A 21,252-nucleotide genomic window follows, 5' to 3' on the forward strand; every position below is an offset into this window, starting at 1 on the left:
GTCTTAAAACTGTCCCAGGGCCATCACTTTGCACTGGGACTATCCGGAAGATACAGCAGCTTCAACAGTTGGAGGAGATGTAAGGGGAAGACCCATTTCCTGATATGTCTTTTTTTCCTTCTCCCAGCCACTTTGTGATACCTGAGGTTTTAACCTGCAATAGTGCCAGCTCATACAGTTAGTCTAGTGACTGTTTAGTAGAGAAGCGTGTTGCAAGGCAAAAGATTTCAGGACACAAATCCAGACACAGGGTGTACAATGCAACATGGTAGTATTACATATCATCATAACAGAATCATGTTTTACTCCATTTTCCTTCTAAAATATTTATATAATTATAAATACAAAATCTTCTGGTTAAAAGTGGTATTATTCTACTTGTACACATAAATATTTGGAAGGAAGAAGCACCTTCCAAGTGCAAATTCTATGAAATAAAATTCAGTGTATTGAATTCAAATTGGTATTCAATACAATTACTGTATATTCTGCATGTAAAATAACTGAAACTAAAAATAGTAATTTAATTATAATATAATATTGAACATTTAAGGTGAGAACCTTACTCCAGCTCCTGTCTCTTTAAAATCTCCTCTTCTCTTTAGAGGATATTTTTGCCACCTAAAAACTTCAGAAATTCTTCTCAGACAAATTTGGATAGGAGAAGCTGAGAATAGGATTAGCAAAGATGGAGGAACGTTTCATGGCACCATGTAGAGTTAGTGAGCAGCAAAGGGCAGAGGTATGATCTAAGCAGAACCTAGCATTGTCAGTCTTGTGCCTCTATTGTGCACTCATGAAGTGCGAAGGTAAATGGCAAATATTTCTGTTGTAGACAAAACCTAGGACCCTAGTGTTGGACAGAGATTGTAAACTTTAAAATCCTTTTATTTTCTTTTAATTCTTTCTAAAGTTTTTGCTGGAAATACATACTCTTGTGAGTTGTCCATTTACAGTCTTAAAAGCAATGAGACTAAAATTAGTTAGGGGCCAAGACTGCCAAATATGTCAGTTTGAAAGATGAAAAGGGTGTATGAATGGTAGATGCCATTATAGCTGACAGTTTTTCCTTCTTTTTTATGCAGATGTTGATTTTCGTAATTACTAGTGAAATTACTATTCTGTCTTGTTAAAGGTGTAAATTGAAAGTTTTTTCTCAATCTGATGCACTGTTGAAAAGAAGAGGCATGTCAACAGAGTTACTGCCAAGGATTTTTTTTTTTTTCCTAAACACTGTGAATTAATGAGTTTTGTAATTACGGCAGTTGCTTCACACCTCTATTGTTAACCAATAACATTACATCTGCCTTGCTCCACTGGTGCCCTCCTCCTACTTATTGAAGCATTTAGCAGTTTTGGCAATGGGGAATTACATGGCATGGGGTAAGTAGTCTAATTAGGTATAAGTGAAAATCCTGAGGGAAAAGGATATTTAAAAAGTAATTTAAAAATCTCTTAATGATGCTGGAACTGAAAGATGTAGCCTATAGTAGAAAAGGTCTGTTATCATTACACAACATGATTATAATTGTGATTGTTCTGCTGATCACTCAGTTATAAAGTTTTGACTTTTGGACTGTGTTATTTAGGAATAATTGTCCAAAACACTTCTCAAATGCAGTTGCAGGATTTCGTGGATGTGAGATACGGGTCTTTTTTTGTCGTTGTTCATAATCTTCCAAACCTTTAGACATTAACCAGTTTGTCTGATATATGTAAGGAAGGCAGAAACGTACAATTGTAACAAAAGAAATCCCAACGTTGTGGGTTTGAAATGGGATTTATACCAGTTTTTACCAAATTATCCATGCGTACCTTGAAAAAGAACAAAAGGTTGTTTAAAACCAGAAATAAAGCAAGATTGTATTTAAGAATTCAAAAAATTATGATCATACTAAGAGTTTCAAAACTCAGTTTGATTAAGGGATTTTGAGTTTCAGAAAGTCACTTGACAGCAAGATTTGCTTCAGCTTAGCAGTCAAGACAATTCATTCCCCAGTACCCATTCTTTTCTCTGTTGTCTTTGTTTCATCTTTTCATTTGGTCATGTGGTAGCATTTAGCAGAGGTCAAATGGATTTCTCCAGTATGGTTTAGGGGCTGATGTATCCATAACATGAACAGGAACATGACACATCTGAACATTTCCACAATCTCATCATGTTAAATGTATGCAGTAATAAGTGGTACTAATAGGTGAGGTACAGGTCCCTCGTGGTTTGCCTTCCCCTCTCAGTAAATCTATGCTAGAGATGTCTAGTCTGTCTTGGGTTTGCAGTTAGCAGGTGAAGTTCAGATTCAGTTACTTTTGTAACTGACTTGTGTTGGTATGCCTGTAATTTTTCTGAGAGAAAGCATTTGAAGCTTTTCCATAGGACTTTGCTTTAACTTTTCTTAGCCATGTTTCAGAAAGTAGTAATCCAAATGAGTTTAATCACTGTTGAGTTATGGTGCTTCTTGTATTAAGAATTATTGATGAGAAAGTGTTCGTGGATTATTATTGACAGGCTGAAATCCCCCGAAGTATCTGAAGACCATCTCCTTTTATTCTGAAAGTTGAGTGCAGAGGAGAAAAAGGCCTAGGTGAAAAACACTGAGAAATACTTTTATGTAATTTTTGTCATTTTCTGTACTAGAATAGCACTCACCAGAAATCTTTCTAAAATCAAATGTCATTTTGTTGTACCTTGAGGAGGGGAGGTCTAGCTTGGTGACAGATCAGGATCTTGGTTAGGTCCACTAGCTTCGTAAGTTTGTGAGTCTTGTAAAGTTTTGCTTCCTGGTAAGTAGCTGCCTATTTGAATGCAGGCCCGATCTTATTATCTTACCTTTCATATATAGTTTCATTAGTGGTAGCATGGGGCTAGAGTTATCTGATCACCTGGTTAATGTTCTTATCTGCTGAACAAATCCTTTGTCATTCATGCTGCATGGTGAAGGGGAGAACATTACCATCCTGCAGCTCTTGGTTTATCTGCATGTTGTCCCTTATTTCAGTGTTTGCATTCTACTTAGAAGAGAGAACTGGTTGGTTTTCTTGTGCCTACTGCTATGTCTTTCAGGTAAACTGGTTGGGAGAGTGTTTTTCTTCTAACTTGAGAGTTCAGGGTCAGAACAGCATGGTATTGTGTTGCAGTGGGCCGTATGTGTCCTTCTTTCCATGCTATAACATGAGCTTCTCAGTCTGGGGTCCACATACCTCTTCCCTATATTTCTATCTGATACTTGACATAGTTTTGTTTCAGTGGCTTGTGTTAGAATAAGTATTTTGGACCTCAGCAGAAAATTTGGCATTGCTGTAGTAGATTTGGAAAGTAGAAGGAGGAGGTTCATGAAACAGGTGCTTTCCATCCCAGATATATATATAACAAAAGAGTAAGCTTATTAAAACCTTATCTGTCTTTCAGTACCTGTTAGGTATTCATACTAAGAGATTCTGGGAAACTGAACTAACTTACAGCTTTATTTTCTGTTCATCCTCATTGGCACATCTTATTCTAACCAGGGAAACGTGTGAGTATTTGTGAATATTCAGTCTAAAATAATCTTATTTCCTAGGCAGGATTCTGTCTTTAAGTTGCTGGTTCAGCCTGCCATGAAAGAACAGAAAAGGTTCTTGTCTTAGGGAGCCATCAGGGAGGGATTCTTTACAACTGGTTTCCATTTAGACACCAGGGAAGGAGAAATTAATAAGTTATGAAAATGTTGTCTAAAAACAAGCTAATGTGAACTGTTTTGTGTAATACTTCCTCTGCAAACCACAGTAGAAACATTGCTATGTTACTGGCTAATAAAAACAAGCAATTTTTGCTTCTTTTAAGGTATTATAGAAAACTGTTTTTCTGTTCTATGAGCCATTTCATAAAAAAATCAGATCAGTCTTACTAAGACAGTCATCTTCAAGTCTACATTTATTGGTGTAATTTCAGGGTTTAGAAGGAAATAAAGGTGTATTATGATTTTATTCAAGGCATAAAAGAACAGCAAGACTGTATTCATTACATTACTCTTTAAAAATGGCATTTCTTTGTCAAGAATAGAAATCCTTCACTATATAAACTTTATATCAAATGAATGCAGCAATGATGTTACATTTTGAGCTTTCACAGGCTTACAGAGTTGTTTTCACATGTGTGCATGTGCGTTCTCAACAGTATGAACATGACTGCCGTGGCCACAGTGTAAGCAGGAATAGGTCTCAGCCACCACACATTGACCACTGATGACAGGAGAAAACTGTTACCCTGTCTCTTACCATTAAATCTTTTCTTCACAGTAAATCCACACCTAGGACTGTTCAGTGCATAAATTTAATCCTAAACATAGAAATTTACAGGCCCCTGTCCTTAATTTTTTATACAGCATGCATTCTATGTAGTTTAATATTTAGAAGCCTTTGTGCTTCAGCTCCCACTTGGAACATCTAGATAGGATCACAGTTTGTTGAATAAAATAGTTTAAATTTGAAAATTGTATTCAGTTTCATGAAAATAAAACAAAATATTACAATGCTTTTTAATAGCGTCCAAATTTCATTATGCATATCCAACATGTTCCAAATATCTTGTACTTAGCAGAAAAAGTAAAGATAAAACTTACATACATGCATGAAATTTGTCTCAATTTCTCTCTAGTCCCAGTAGATGGAGCAGTCTTGAATGTGAGTCCTGCCGTAGTACTTGAATATAGTCATTTTTTCTAACATGATAGTGCAATGATTTCTTCTTTTTTTTTCCAAATGATTGTTTGATTTTTAGTTTGAAAGCATGTGATGCTGCCTGCTTTCCCAGAAAATCACAATCAGTTGGTGAATCGAGATGACAGTACCCACTACTGATAGCTAACTGAACATGGCTTAATTCTTTAATTTTTATGGCATCAAGAAAAAAGAATTAAGTTCAAAACCAGAAAATATAAAGCCCTGATAACTCCAGTACACACTGACTTTCTAATCTCTGATAAACAAACATTTCCTCTGATCCACTTATTCAACTTCTGTCCTTAACTTGCCAGTTTAAAAAACTCAATCAATACTCAGGCAAGTTAAAATAAAACCTATTTTAAAGTTGAAGTTCAAGGTTTCTGACATATATTTCCCAGGAGGTAGGCCATAAGACAAGAACTGTTACCTTGGAATTTCCATTACTATGGTATCTTTAATTTCTTTTTTTGTTGTTGTTTTGTTTTGCTTTTATTGCAATCCAGCGTTCAGGGGAAAAACCTGTGAAGGTGTATGTGGCTATGGGAGTGGAAGCTAGTAGCCTCAGGCTCTATCCACATTACAAACAGCTGCTTCAGTAACTGTTTCTGTCAGAAACGTGGAGAAATAAATTCCATTATCAGGAGCCACAGGGGCAGTTGTAGCAACAAAGCGCTCCCTTTTACCAGTGCAAACTGTTTGGGTGAGGCAGGAAGCTATTATGCTTGTGTCTGCTGGGGTAGGCAGGAGTACTCGGCTGGTCTTGTACGTACAAATGTGAACACTGGCTGCCATCTGTGGCAAATCGGTGCTTGTCATTGGTATGTACGCTACTAAAGCAAGTTCAGTGAGAGCAAGCCTCTCACTGGTTTAGCTGACTCCTTAAAGCTGCAGGCAATTCAACCACGCACCATCTTTTATTTTTTCAGAACAGCAGCCTTTCTGCATACCACCTGGTAGCTGGAATTGTAAACGCAGTCATGATGTGAGATTTCAAACTATGTGTAGTCATGTAGCAGCCAATACTTTGCAGGGTATTCATATATGTGGTTGGAAGTTAAATGGCTTCTTTTCCAGCGATCTTGTCATGTGGCTCTGTTTTCAAATGTACAATACATGTGTTGAAACAAAGCTGTGGTTCTAAAAGTCATCTTTATCAAGGTGAAGTCAAACTTCTTTATAAAATACAGTGCTGCTTTGCTAAATGGCAGCGGGGTCTCATGCCCCAAGTATTCCAGAAGGCAGTGGCACAAGCTCAGCCTGCCTTTTGCAAGTCAGTGCAAGTTCTGCCTACTTTGTGCCTCCTGCTTTGTAATTAAAGCTCGATAGGCAAATTTAGGCCCTCTGCAGTCTGTGGTTCTTTTGTCTTCACTGGCTCCCAGTGATTGCCTTTGCTTCTGACAGAATTATACTATTGTATTACAAATTATAGCAGTTAAAATTATATTGCTGATAATTTGTTACAACAGAATTGAGCTCACTCAGTGACACTAACTCAGCCTTACTGACTGCTGTTCAAAGGCACAGAAATATTTTTCTCTGACACCAAAGTTCTTGCTCTGAGCTGTAAAACTGTTAAGAAAAAGAGTGTCATTTTATAGCATGTTCTCAGATCAGAACTGAAATTTCAGGGTAAGGATTGGTTTGGCTGATACAATTACATCATACAACATTGGTACCCAATATATATTCTGCCTTTAGCACAGTAGTTTAAAAAAAGGACATAAGAGGATTACTGATCAATTCTTAATGAAGTATCTGACACTCGCATTTTTCCTATTTACATTTAGATTTTTTGTCTCATTCTTTTTTTTTTTCTGATGGAACCTGGCTACCTTCAGATGGTTAAATTTTATTTTAAATGTTGATATTATGCTTTTTTACAGATGAACTTTTAAGAAATCAGTCTCTGTTATATTATTCATGGAATGTCTAGTATTTACAATGTGCTTTAGTTAGATATTTTACCAGCTCATACTACCTATAAAATTAGAAGAAATTGTGCAGGAATTTTTGCTATAAATGGCAAAAACTTTCCTTAACATTTGAAAAAATTAATATAAAATATATCTTTGTAAATCTGGTACAATATAGTAAACTTGCTTTGAGAGAACAGTTGCAGATTTTCTTCAGCTCTGGAGCTCTTCTGACCAGAAGATGAATACTTCTGTGCTGGAGTAAAAAAAAATATTATATAGGCATTACTGTTTCCCAATCTGATGTACTGTTACTATCCTAACAACACTGACAAAGTACGGAATGTGATCTTTTCTCAAATGGGTTGACCATTTCAGATGAATAGAGGTGGACTCCCTAAATCTCCTCCACCATTAATCTCTTTTAATTACACAGAAATTAAAGAATGTGGGCCAGACCTCAGACTAAATATTGGAATTGTTCCATGAGGAAAACTATGAAATTATGCACATTTATAAGTAATTTTACCTGGTATGGTACTCAAATACAGCCTTCCTTAAATTATAGCAGGGCATTCCCCTATTTACCATGGAAGAGTCAAATCAGTTTCCACCTATCTGACTGGGGTTGCCTGCATCCCAGCTTCCCACTCTCTTTCCATCTTTCTTCCAGTGGAAAAGCTTAGGAAAGCAGCAAAGAGTATTCAACTACTAGTTTTCAGAAAGAGAAAATATCTCAAGTCTATCCCTCACACCTTAGAGGGTGAGAAAATAACTAAATTTCCTCTCACAACTGGTCTCCTAAATCCTTGTCTTGACAAGGTGAGGGCATGCCACCGTATTTGCTTATATTTATTTAGTATATGCATGTATATTTACAAAATATTTTTAGGTACAACTGCACACAATATTAAGAAATTTAATCTTAAATATCTTAAATCCTTGAATGCACTACACACTGCAGGTTAATGAGATGAGTTCAGACTGTTTTATCATTTGCTTAAGGCAGCAAGCAAATGTAAACAACATGAGGTGCAGATAATAGATTATTTTTTCTTTTGTATATGATTGTCTTAATATTTACTATATGCAGTCATATAAGATGCTAATTGTGAATACTTCTTTAGCTATAAGAATGCGTGTTTGCTTTCTCTTGATTCGCACGGAACAGATGGATGCTTGACTGCCTGCTAATCCACAGCTGGAATGGTTTCAGCGGTTTCCACATTGCTGGGTTAGAGTGGCTTTTCTAGTGGACTGAGAGGGCAGCAAGAGAGGGATATCATTATTCATCAGTATCCCAGTGGGATCACTGCCAGCAGAGATTAATTTTTTCTGTTATGCTTGTAAAACAAGCTCAGGTGGAGTCTCTAATCCTCAGGGCACGGGTGGCAGATCAAGGAAGATGCTACAAAGCTAGTTAATTTTCAGATTCTAGGGGAAACAGAAGCTGTGTTAGATGTATAAATACATGATTGCAAATTTAAGTAGCTCAAATCCAAATGGGATCTTCCCAGACATCTGGTACTGAAAATCTCTGTTTTCTTTGTCTTTTAATGGAAGTTCTTGAAACTTTACAGCAGAGCCAAAATATATGCAACTCATTTAATAGTCAGTTATCCTTCCTTATATTTTCTGGTAAATACAGATCTTAAAATTTATTTTATATGCATATACATATTTACAGGTAGAAAAGACATGGTACGAGTCTGTGTGAGAACACTGAGTTTACAGCATTCTCACAAATTTTCATACAATGAACATCACCAAGAAAAATTCTCACTTGCCATCCAAAGTGGTTAGATCTGCCATGGTAATGCACGGTACATCCCACTCTGGTAAAGGGATGTTCTGTTGGGGTCAAACACGATACAAGGGCATTTTTGACATGTCACTCACTTTATCAGAACTCTGGTCATTCATAGCAGAGGTAATGATAGACCTTCCTCAAATCAAGCACACCAAACTGTTGACGTATTATCTATACATGTTTAATAAGCTTCAAATAGTTTTCCTTTTACTGACTTTTCTATTTGCTTGACGATTACCCTTCTTCCCCCCCCTTGTAATCATCAGTCTCTTTTATCTCAGCATTACCTTATAACTCAAATTCTTCAAAACTTTGGGTCAGATTTTCAAGCAATGTTAATCCACATAGTTCTACTGAAGTAAGTGGAGATATGCCAGTTCTTATCAGGAGGGAACTACATTTATTAAATTTACTTGCAACAGCTGTCACTTCCCCTTACAGTTGTGAGGTTTTTTAATTATTATATTAAACTGTTTTCATTTAAAAGTTTTGCTCCTCAGTCTGAGACCGGTAGCGTTGGCCTGCTGAAGAGACATCGTGCAAGTAGGCACCTTCCAAGTTTCCCGTATATTTCTGCCAATTCATATGGTTCTATTATTCTGGGCCTGAGTCTCTCTTGAACAGAGGCTGCTAGTCATTTCACCACATGATGACAGGTATTCATGCCTGTGAACTTTTTATTCCTGTTTGTCTCTGATCACATAGTAGTCTAGATCCGGAATTTAATCCAGTACAAAAATGCACCAGTGTGCATTTGTGGCTCCCCACTAGGGGAGCTGCCACAGGTCAGCAGATCTGAAATTTGATTTTCAACACACAGAGCTTTTACAGCTTGCCATTAACATATACAATATGTATGGGCCCCATTTCACATTAAAAATTAGAAGTTCTTATTCCTGTCTCCATATAGAGTTGCATTAACTTAATGCAGAAATCCATTAACTTCTTCCATGGGTCTGGGCTCCACACTGGAAGATCCCAGTGGAGGATCAAAGCCGAAGATGGAAAACAACTGATCGCTTTCCTGGGGACACTTGCAAGCCAAGATCTGCTTTTGCAATTTTTATTGCTATCATCATCTCAATCAGTGGCTAAGCCAGCTGATTCAGCCAAACTCAGCTTCAAAATGTGGACAAACGTCCAAATAGAACTGAAGTAGATTTCTCATGACAATCGGATTTTTGAACGTGTGCTCAGAGAGATTTTCCTAGTCGCGTATTAGCACGTTATTGATTTCATGCACTTTTCAGTATTAACGCTGAGATTTCAATACAGCCAAAAGCAGTGGTTGTTAAATCTTTCCCATAATATGACCTGAGATTACAGAGGAAGAAAGTTATGGGTCACTGTCCCATCTAGGTATTAAGAAAAAAAATGAGCTGATTATAACATTCAGAATGTGCAGCTTTCTCATGAAAAATAATAGGAAAAATCAGGCATCTTGGAGAGCTGAAAATCTCAAATATACCATTTTGAGTGATAAAATGTAATAATTCTCTCACATCTCTATAAATTCACTTTATAAATGGAATTTATCCCATCCAATTTATATTTATTTGCTATGGTCAAAGTAACTTATTTTAGGTGAATAATGTGTATGCCATATCAGTTTCAGATGTTTGCTCCTATATTTGCCCTACGTTGGTCTTCCTTTGCATTTATTTTTTCTTAAGTTGTGTGAGTATTACAGGCTTACTGATAAGCAATAATTTAACCTAAAAAAAAAAGTGAACCAAAGCCATCTTTAAGAAAGATGTACAGACTTAATACTTTGAAAGTACCTACACATTTGGGGGAATAGTGAATGTATTGTAAGAATGTTTTTTATTAGGATTGGCCAAAAAAGTAGCACTGAGTTATGACTGCGATCAGAAACTTTATGAAATATGGATTGTGAGACTTAAGGCTTACAGAAAATGATGAATTGATTCCGTGTTTTAATATGTTCTAGCAAAGTGTGCATTTTAAAAAGGAAATGATTCTGAAATAAAATGGTTCTTACTTTTATAAGTATATTTTTTACCTTTTGGTAAATCAATTACAGCAATTATATTTTCTATTACTGTATCCTTACAGTACTCTGAAACTCGGCTTCTCTGATATGCTTTGGGAACTTTAGAAAAAAGACAAATCTACTTTCAAGTTAGCATAGAAATGCTAAAAACTTTTTCCCAATGTCAGATTACTGTTATTTCATATACTCATCCCCTTTTCGCACGTGCTGGCATTCTTGCATTCTTTCTTTTAGCAACTCCTTGCTGAAGCACAGGTCTGTAATTTAACTTTGTACTTTAGAAGTTCTCTAATCTGCCCAGTCCTTCTCTGCTACTGGTAGCTACTATAGCTGACCTCCTATTGCTCTGTGCACAGTGGCAAAGGTCTTTCAGACTCCTGACCTCTGGTCATCAGGAATGTCATCAGTAGTTTGTAGTTTGGATGTTTTAAGTAAGAGGTGAACTTGTGAAATCTAAACCCTTCAGGGTGTTTTTAAGTGATCACTCAACTGTTTCATTGCCCTAGCTTGTGCTTTTTATGATGTCTGTAATTGTAAAATTTGTAGTGTTTATCAGATGCAGCTACTTCAAAAAAAAATCAAGCACTTTGAGTCTTTGCTTAGGATAATTTGTTTTAAATGAGAAGTCTGGGAATACAATTATATGCAATTTCTCTGATCACTAATATTTATTTAAGAATTTATTATATGTATGTTCTTACAAACTAAGTTTGTAGATCCCATTATGGAAATGGGCCCATTTTAAATCCTGAAGGCTAGTTATAAATGAATTTTTTAAAAATAATAGGCTTGGTTTTTTACATCATCACATGTTGATGGGTTCTACAACTTTCTCCTCAACTTCTCCTGATGAGATAGAAATTCCAATGCTCTCCCCTGCTGAGCCTTAAACCGAGAGAGGAAGCAGACTCGAGGTAGCACCCGTGCCGGCAAGGGAGCCCCTTCTCCGCAGCCAGTGACAGCCCTGTCCCAGGAGCTGCTGCTCCCACCTCCTTGATGCTGGGATGGCGCAGGGGTTTCTGCCCTTCCTTGCTTGCCAGGACAGTGTAAGGAAGGGATGGAAAAGCCATCATTTAGCCCGCATACACTGAATTTGATTGCACTGCCACAGACCCAGGCAGTTGATGGGCAGAGATGTTATGTGGTATATGGCGGCAAAGAGCGTGTTTAGCAATGGTCTCTCTGGTGAATTCCAGCACCATGGTAAATATATTTTGCTGATCTTGCCTGCCGATATTTTCCTCTTCCTTTGCATTATGTTAGCCGAAGATCTTTACAAAATTTTAGCCTGCCCTACTTAACACAAACCTGCCAGGCTGCCCTGAAAATGTGGAACTTCCCTTCTCCAGTGTCTTAAAAGCACACTTTACATGTGTAAAACAAAGTGAGGAAGGTCTTTGTGTTAGTGTTTGCTGCCTAAATGAGGGCTTCCAATCTAAGTACCACTGTATAATGTAGAGGCTTCAATTAGCTGATAGAAACAGCATTTTTTCCTTTTTGTTTATAACATGAATCTGGAAAATATGTTTATTCTTAAAAAACCTATAACTAGTAACGTATGTTTATTACTCTCTTTAACTGGGATATCACCCTAGACCTTTTATATCTAAGAATAAAGAAACATTTTAAACTTTGGAAGCATGAATTATGTCCCATAAAACTGAGGCCAAAGAATATACATTTATGGGCTAGCAATAAACTCCCGAAAATAGGAGTTTATAATGGAATCACTAACACTGATATAATTTTCAGAGCAGTAATTCTAGCAAGTACTTCTCTAATCCCATTTTTCAATCTAATTTAGTCTTAAGGTGCTTTGAAAAACAGCTGTTAAGCATGTGGTCTTTTTTTTTTTTTTTTAAGGTGTTTCCTCACACTTATTTTCTGAATGTAAATCTTTGCTTGATTGAGTTCCAGCTGCCTGCCAGGACACATCTGTGTAAATTTAATGTCTTTCCTTGTAAATCAAACTCACACTTGAAAATGTGATGATAAAATACAGTATGAATGTGTTGTTTCATTTAAATAATTTCCATAATATATTCTCGTGTCATTAGCTTTTGAATGTTTGCCTGTAACTGTGGCCTGGGCCTTGGGAAGAGCATGGGCAAAGGAAGACGGTTAGGGATAATTAGGGAATTTTAGTTAAGCTATTTTGTATCTTTATTATAATATATTTAATAGAGAATTAAATTAGACTTTTTTCAGTATGTGAGTGGAAAAATATATATGTATATATATATATACACACACATACATATGTATATATAAAAAACAGAAATTATTTCAAATGTCTTTAAGTACAGATGGTTAAGTTAATCCTCAAAAAATACTTTTTTATTTGTGAATCTATTATAAGGCATTGTTATCCAGTTACCTAGCTGCTCAAAAACTATCCGTGCTATTGTGCTTGTTCTTTCTCTTCTTTCACCGTGCTATTGCTTTACTCTGTTCTATACGGATGGAAGTCAGGGCCTATATTAAGGGAACTTTGCACTTCTGCTCAGCCCCACAGTAATATAGCTATTAACCAAATGAGGGCAGTTACAGAGGGCAGTTAGTTTCGAGTTTGCCATCCTGCGACTTCAGTGTGTTTAGCTCTGTGTGGAAGTACCAGTGATAAGTCAGGATGTTGCACTAAAACATTCTGTAGTACTTTGTATAGTGGGACCATAGTCAAAACCTAATTATATAATAATACTATCACTGAGCTTATCAATTTAAGTTCCTCTAACTTGTATATACAGTCATTTATAGATTGAAAAATGCCATTTCCACTTGGAAAAATAAATTCCACATTGGCATACCTTTGAACTTCTGATAGCAGACAAATAAAATTCACTGCATAATGTATCATTAGTGTTAATTGCAGAACAGCTGTAAAAAAAACCTAATCAACAAATCAAAATATCAGTTACATTTATTGCAGCCTTTTGATGTTTATGTACAAATGTATGATATTTGCAGTCCATTAACATGTACTCAGACTACCAGAAGTTTATATAATTTAAACCAAAGTTCAAGTGAAGAGGATGTGATTACTATATTAATTAAAAACAGTCCTCACTTTTTTTTATTCTGGTAGTTATTTTTAGTAGTAGCTTACTGCAATAATTGATTTTTGATTACTTTAGCTTAGCTACTGTTAATTTAGGTGTCAAATTTTCTATGAATACTTTTGCCATGCTTTCTTCTCTCCTCTGCCTGTCAGAAACTTGAAAGCGAGCAAAATAGATGTTGCCTTTTTTTTTTATTTTAAGTTGAAAATATGGTGTGTCGGGATTCACTGTGTCAACACAAAGATGTACGCAATACACATAGTCAGTCAAATCAAAGGTAGTTTCCAATACAGCATCACTAAAGAAAAGACTATTGGTTCAACTCTGGAATGTGAGAAACTATTTTTGGTTTGTTTTAGACCCCCATTGTTACAAATTAATCAACTGCTATTTAAAGTCTAGAACTCATTAACTTTATAAGTTTTACTGTTCCCATGACTGAACTTAACTTAAAATATTCAAGTTTACTTTAGTTGCTCACCTGGATCCCATTTCTGTCTATGCTCCACAAGTATCCTCTTCTCTCTTATGTACAGGAGACATGAGGTAGTTACTTCAGGTTTAAAACATTGCAGAAGACTTGCATGTGGCAGAAGTCATAAGTTTGTCTTTCATTATAAATCAGCAATTTCAGCCAAACTTGTAAATTTTGTGGGTAGAAAGAGAATCTGTTTGTTTTTTTTTTTTTTGTCAACCCTACAGGCACAATGGAGCTTAGTACTCGCCATGGTGGAGACCTCATTTACATTTCAGTTCAGGCTGACTCCTCAAATGCCTGTTAGTTACTTGCAGATGTTCTGAGGATCAGGGTATGATTTGGTTGCAGATGGCCGCCGACTCAGATCTCAGATTGGAGACTATAACTTTTTCTTTTTTTTTTTTTTTTTTATTAAATGAACGTTGAAGCAAGCTTGACCAGTTCCTTAGCACATTGTGATCTGGATCATTTGGTAGGTTGGATGCAAATAAACATTGTCTGTTTCAGTTTTTTAGGTAATCATGTCAGATAATCAGCTGAATATGAGACCCTGAGCAATTCAGAACTAAATGTAGCCATCAGAGAAAGCTAAGGTATAATAATAGCCCATACAAACAAGGGAACAGCAATTTAAGAAGAGACTCTTCAGTCTCCACAAAGGTATAAAAACACTGAATGTCTGGAAGCTGAGACAGAAAAAGAACAATCAGCAAAATATATATTTTTTTAATGGGATGAGTTGTTCACTTTCAGAACAATTCAAATAAAGGGTGACGATAAACTGCATATTTGGAACACGATGCTGCATGATCCAGAGCGAGCTCTAAGATGATTCTGTGGCCGGTGTTATGCAGGAAACAGAATTCAATTATCAGAATAGCCCTTTGGCCTTGTAAAATGTAACTATCCAATTTATGTAAGTCTGTGTGTGACTTTTCTCTCTGGCAAAGCAAGTTACAGTCTCCTATATGACCCTGCATTGCATAAGGGATGAAATGTAGGTTTGAGAGGATTCGTATACCCTAGAAATGATGCAGCAGTCTCTAATGCTCAAAAGAAGACATTATTGGGAAAGTCCATCACAGTCCCATAGAGATGAGAGAGATGTGACAGGACTGCCAAATACCTGACTGCAGAGCCAATAACTAAAATTCCACCTTATCTCCTGGTATCCAATAACAAGTTATGTTTAACTCAGTAAGTGCTTATAAACATATTATTAGTACATGGGCTACAATAGTCCTGATTTAACTTAACAGAAAAAAAAGGGAAAGGAAGAAATGCACAGCAGCGCTCTGTGGTTTAACTATAAAGTTTGTATTAAGTTTCTTGACTTTAGAATGAAGATTAATGATTGATATGAAATTCGATATGTTTCCTCACCCATGGAAGTAAAAAGAGTATTCAGATACAATGCAGTAAAATAATATATATTATATATTTCATGGGATAGTTGAATCTATAGCCTTTGCAGAGCAGATTGAGATTTATAATGAAAAAGAAAACTAAAATGAAAAAATATTGAGTGAACAGCAGGGCCTATTTGAGGTGATTACAAAGGATGTTTCTTTATTCTGTCTTTTCATGTGCAATCTGAAAACAGTAGCAGGGGGTTACAAGCAGAGTTCATCACAGAGTTGTCAATCACTGTCATTTAACATTTTGCAATGGAAGATGTCTTTATTCAAGGACAGCTGGGCAAATCAGAGAAACAGATTTGCAGTTAGTAGTCTGTCCAGCCTACACTAAGCAAACAAGGACAGGGCAGACGTACTGGCCTCTCACATAAAAATATAATGGACTCTGCTGACCTTGGTGCCCTCCATTCAGCTTCATTCTCAGTTGTATAAAAGCTTCACTACCCATTCTCAATTTCCTTTAATTACCTACATGATGCAGATAAGAAAATGAACCTCACTTACTTACAGTCAATGATCACAAACAGGAAATTAAGTAGGCAAGTTGTTTAAAATAAGAGGAATGTTTTGGAGGTAAATAAAACATGTGCTGGGGAAGAATTAGTGAAAGAGTATTTTCAGGAGTACCAACTGGTCTGGAGTCACTTGGCTGATCCTTCTCCTTTCTGCTATTTTAAACTGAAAAGCAAAACTAAGTAAAAAATCTCCTTGGTAAATATTCTTTAAAATATCTTTGAAGGAGATGCCAGTTAAATAAAAAGAGTGAAGCAAACATGCAGCTTTCTATAGGGCTTAACAAGATTGTGACCTTAAGTTCAGAGAATAAATGACCACAGTTTTCACAAGAGATCTAGCAGAGACATCAGGATTAAGCAGCAGTTGTCTTGAGTCAGTCTTCACTTTTAATCTGCTGTAAGGATATGAAATAAATTAATGACATACTGACTTTCTTTCCAAATCTTAAGTTGTCTAGGATCTATCTTTCCTTTTACATTTACATCACAATTTAGGTGTAGTTCCATTGTGCCATTAAAGACTATGTTTGTGCTGTTGGTTTTTAAGGGAGCAAAAACCAACTACGTAACTTTTTCCAGGAATTGTCAAAAAAGCTTTAAGTGATAGGACATTAATCAGTGGATACAGGACTTTGCAGTTCAATTAGGTAGCTGTATTAGGTGTTCTAAAATAGTTCTAAAATTGTGAATATTTAATTAATATGGATTTGCAGGAAGTCTGATTGGAGATTGAAGACTAAAACCCATAATACCGAATCTGTAGTTCAAGGGGAATATAAAACTCTGAATATTTTAATTTGATGATCTCTTTGCCAAACCCATAGTTTGGAAGGTTACCCAAATGCTTTTTTATTTTATGATAAAAGAAATACACTCTCTTAAATTACAGATGAAAAAGATATCAGATATTGTAAAACTCGTTCTATACTCACAAGCTTTATACATTAGAAAAATCATTCTCGTTCCAAACAAGAAAAAGGTGATTTTGTGGAGGAAAAAATCCCCAGTTCTAAGTCACGGAATGAGTCGATTCTATGCAGTCCAAATTATAGTTCTTAGGGTGCTTCTGTTGAATTCTGTTTCTTTCAGAAACAGTTGATTTCTGTGGCAGGAGATTGAACATCTCTGCTCTGGCTGCTAGAAGAGTCATCCTTGTTCCCCTCAGCAACTTCCCAAGTATGTTGTTGGTGATATCCACATTTAGATTACCTGTTGGTGTGCAGCTCCTTTCTGCAACAGCAAGAAAGTTCTTAGAAATCTATCGTTTGGGCATAAATAGTATTAATCCCACGCTGGAGCACAGAGGATAGTTTTCAGCACCTAGTTACAATCTTGCAGTTTGCCGCAATTGCTGATCATCTTGCTTAAACTGCTCAAAATATTGAAAACACATTTTAAAAGAACCTTGCTAGAGGTATTTCAAACCCACTGTGCTTTAAATACAAAAAGAAAAGCAGAAACTCTGAAAAAGTAAAATGTGAATTACTGACTTCTTTATAGCTAACTTTATTATGTTTTTGTGAGCCAATTAAGTAGGGTATCTGTAGAAGGTCATCTCGAATACTGTATCCAGCCAAGGAATGTATTTATTTCAGTACTTATGTTTTCTTCTTCTCTAATATTAAAATCAGATATACAAAAAAGGTTAAACCCTGTAATTGTTTAAATATTTTTGAATGTTTTACTAGCTAATGTTTTCCCACAAACATATGATTTTGATAAATGAGTAAGCTTTCTAAACATTAGTAGAAATGCTGCTATTTTAGTAATGAAATCTAACTGTAGTAAATTAAATGCATATACTCTTAATGTCTCAGAAAGAAATAATAATTATTCTGAAGCTAACTACAATACTTAAATACATTTTATACTTCTTTTTTTTTAAAGAATGCTGAGGAGTACACAGATCTGCCCGTGAGACACAATGAAGATCAGATGAACAGTGAACTGGCAAAACATCTTCCAATTGAAGTCAGTCCTCATTCATTTGACAGTTCACACACAAAAACACATCTGCTGCTGCAAGCCCACTTCAGTCATGCCAAGCTGCCTTGTCCAGATTATGCCACTGATACAAAGACAGTGTTGGACCAAGCAATTAGAATATGTCAGGTACAGTAATGTATTCCAATATTTAACCTCTGTTGTTTTACTGTGTAGCATTAGTATGTTGTAATATTTTGAATATAGAAAAAATCTGAAAATTTGTTGCAACGTCTTGTGGAGGACTGGTGCCACACAGTAGAATACCAGTTTGTTTAGGGAGGAGCTAGGTGCCCACAAAGATGCTCGCCTTACAAAACTGAAGGTAAACAAACTTACGGTAAAAGATTCTGGTAGTGACTGGAGGCATCTGTTGCCATCGGGCTCACCTCTTCTTTCATGTGCAACAACTTTGTGCTGCTGTATCATGAAATGTTGTGCATAACTCATTCCTGCATAGAGTTGTTCCCCAGAAATTGTCATGCTGACCCCCAAGAACCTGTTTCCTGTGAGTACATTTATTTTTATAGCACCCAAAAGTGTTCTAGTCAATGCCAAGCATAAATAAAACATGTTGAAATGTAATTTGGGATAAGATATTGGGTTCTTCTCTATCTTGAGTGAAAAGACATGTCTTCTATTTCCCAATTATCACAGAGTCAAAGAGCACACTTGAAACAGAGATTTTAAATACAATCTGGAGACTTGTGACTTTTACGGTTGTACAGAAATCACAACCCACAGAAACTAAACTGACCATGGAGAGCACCAGTAACAAGCAATCACATGCATAGCTGCGTGCCTCAAAAGAATTTTATAACAGCAATTTAAGTTTGGAATAGAGTGCTGCAATGTCTGAAAAGCACAATTACAGTTCCAGCGGGAAGGAAGGTGAGCTCTAGCTGATGCAGAGAGCAGAGTGCCTCCTGGAGACTGCCAGAGAGGAGCAAGAGCTCCTCTTAGTTCTTTAAGAGTTCTTTAGCAGAACTGGACAAGGATTCGCTCACAGGCTCTTGAAGATTGGGCAGCCTTTAACAAAGTATTTTTTATCTTCCTCTGTTCCATAACTGTAATACAGGGACAGTAATTCTTTCCTCATACAGTTTTTGTTTGTTCAAATTTTAGTATCCTCATTGTTCGACGTACCATTTGTATGGAGATCATCTACCAAAATCTGATCTTGTTTGAAGCTTATTGGCAGTATGGTAACACAGGTGCTACAAACATCATTCTACAAACGTCAGTCTGTGTCAAGCCTACCAGTCTGTAAAAACAGTCTGTGAGAGAGATCTCATTATTAACTGGTAGTAACCGATTAATAACCAGTAATAATGCTCTAAATAGACAGAGGAAATGCCATTGTCAATTCAGTGTCCTGGCATTTGGGCAGGTCTAACCCTTACACTAGCAAAAATCTCTAGCTTATAATACTAATATTGAACAAGGTCAAACTAAATTTGAGAAAAGCAGAATAACAAGCAAATCATACCACAGATTTTACTGCTACGGTATGAAATTTGGCAACCAGCAGTGCTTAAATGCAATTCTACTCCCTATATTTCAAATCAATAAAATCATGGTGCTGAAAGTTTGAATATATGAAATTTTTATTACTATTATTTTACTTTAATTGTTAACAGACAGCAATATCATTTGGTCAAGTAAGAAAATTCACTTTGATTTCAAATAAATCACATAGTTCAAGTTCATCTAAATGTCTGTGGAGCCAGCATTTCGGGGTGGGGGGTTAAGTACATATTCAAAAAACATTGTAAATTAAAGATTTTTTTCAATAATTATTTTGCTCAATTTTTATCCTGCTATACTACTATTTTTTAATCCTGTTACTATCTAATATGTATTTCAGAGACCATAATCACTCAAAAAAATCCCAACTCTAAAACACTCAACAGTTCTTTTAAACTGAAATCAAGCTCAGAAGAATTATCATTCCATACAATGCCTTGGCACTGGTACCTTTTGTTATCTACTAAATAGTATTGTTTATACAGTCATCTTAAAAAAAAAAAAGTTCCTCTTTTTAAAGAAAAAGAAAAACATGCAAGCATTTCTGTATTTTGAAGTTGGCGCATGGTTTACATCTCTTGGGAGAATATTTGTTCCATCTTATTAGTCACGCTTTCCAAACTGAGGTTAAAGTTCCTAGAATCTAAGCAATAGGCAGGGTTACACTTTCAACACTGGTTGTTACCTTTTTCCTTAGCACTGACCTGCTGATGAACTCTGCGTCAACAGAGGTGGAAAAAAAAAGATGTTAGTTGTGAGAAAAGGAACTGAACCATAGAAGGATTCATTGATAAACATGTTTGGTGGGTGATGCTGTGTGCGTGAACACACGCTCGCACACCCCCCACAAGTAAAAATCAGCAGTGAGACAGAATTGTTTTTTGAGTTGGGTTGAAAGTACTTGCAAAGTACTTTACCTGTTAAGGTTGTATGGCTAGCCTTCAAACCGTGACCCAAACATCAACTGTTATTTTTGCTGGTGGGTATGTGAATGACAGCCTTTCCCCACCAGCACTGCTTTTCTGGTCCAAGAAGCCAGGAAACCCTCTGTCAAAGGGCTTACAAGTGATTATATCTCAATGCATGGAGAGGGCCTCCATCCCAGGCCTCCTGCAGAGCTGCAGATTTGCCATCTCAGGCCACTCTATGGAAATAAGCCCTTTTCCGCTGCAGGCCCCCAGACGTCTCCACTCTCTTCTGTCCTGGCTTTCACCTAAATCAGCCTACTCTGCCCTATTTCCTTTCACATCCCACACCTCCATTCTATAATTCCTCCTACTCCTTCTTTGCCTCTTTCTTCCCTCGTGGCTTTGGGCTGAATAGTGTTAGTGGTCAGTCAGTAAACTGCGTTAACAGCATCAGTAGCTGACAGATGTGAGGAAATTCATCAGCCAAAATTGGCAAAATTCAATTAGGTTGTTTTGTTTGCAGCAGTTATTCAGGATTTTCACATTTTCTGTGTTTTTATCCAGATTTGGAGATATATTTACTAAATTGGTTCCATTTTATGTCCTGTATAAGCTTCTATTGCAATTTAAGTGCAAAACTTAACATGACATTTATTGGAGTGTTGCTGCCAAGGCCTCCATTACATACATCCATTTATGCCATACACCTACGTTTTGTGCATAACTGTGAGATGAATGTCAGGATTTTTCCAGGGAAAATATTCATAAAATACTGTCTTTTATAACGTATTGGTCTCCTTCTCAGCATATACATGAAGTTCTGAAACAAGGTCACTGTAATTGGATAAAAAAAGAATTATAGTCTAAAAAAATAGACTTTTTTAAAATTTTGAGTTTGTTATATGAGATTCCCTATGTAGGAATCC

The 21,252-nt window shown here is 36.2% G+C and overlaps 1 protein-coding gene across 2 annotated transcripts in view; it reads left to right on the forward strand.

Annotated features, from left to right (window-relative positions):
* The window catches only part of ASCC3 (activating signal cointegrator 1 complex subunit 3), a 287,290-nt gene that overhangs the window by 245,321 nt on the left and 20,717 nt on the right, over positions 1–21,252 (forward strand). For both annotated transcript variants that reach the window (XM_067293927.1, XM_067293928.1), the window contains exon 37: positions 17,796–18,020. In XM_067293927.1, coding sequence (XP_067150028.1) covers positions 17,796–18,020 — 225 coding nt within the window. The remainder of the gene's footprint in view (positions 1–17,795; positions 18,021–21,252) is intronic.

Source organism: Apteryx mantelli, chromosome 3, assembly GCF_036417845.1.
Source record: "Apteryx mantelli isolate bAptMan1 chromosome 3, bAptMan1.hap1, whole genome shotgun sequence".
Lineage (NCBI taxonomy): Eukaryota > Metazoa > Chordata > Aves > Apterygiformes > Apterygidae > Apteryx > Apteryx mantelli.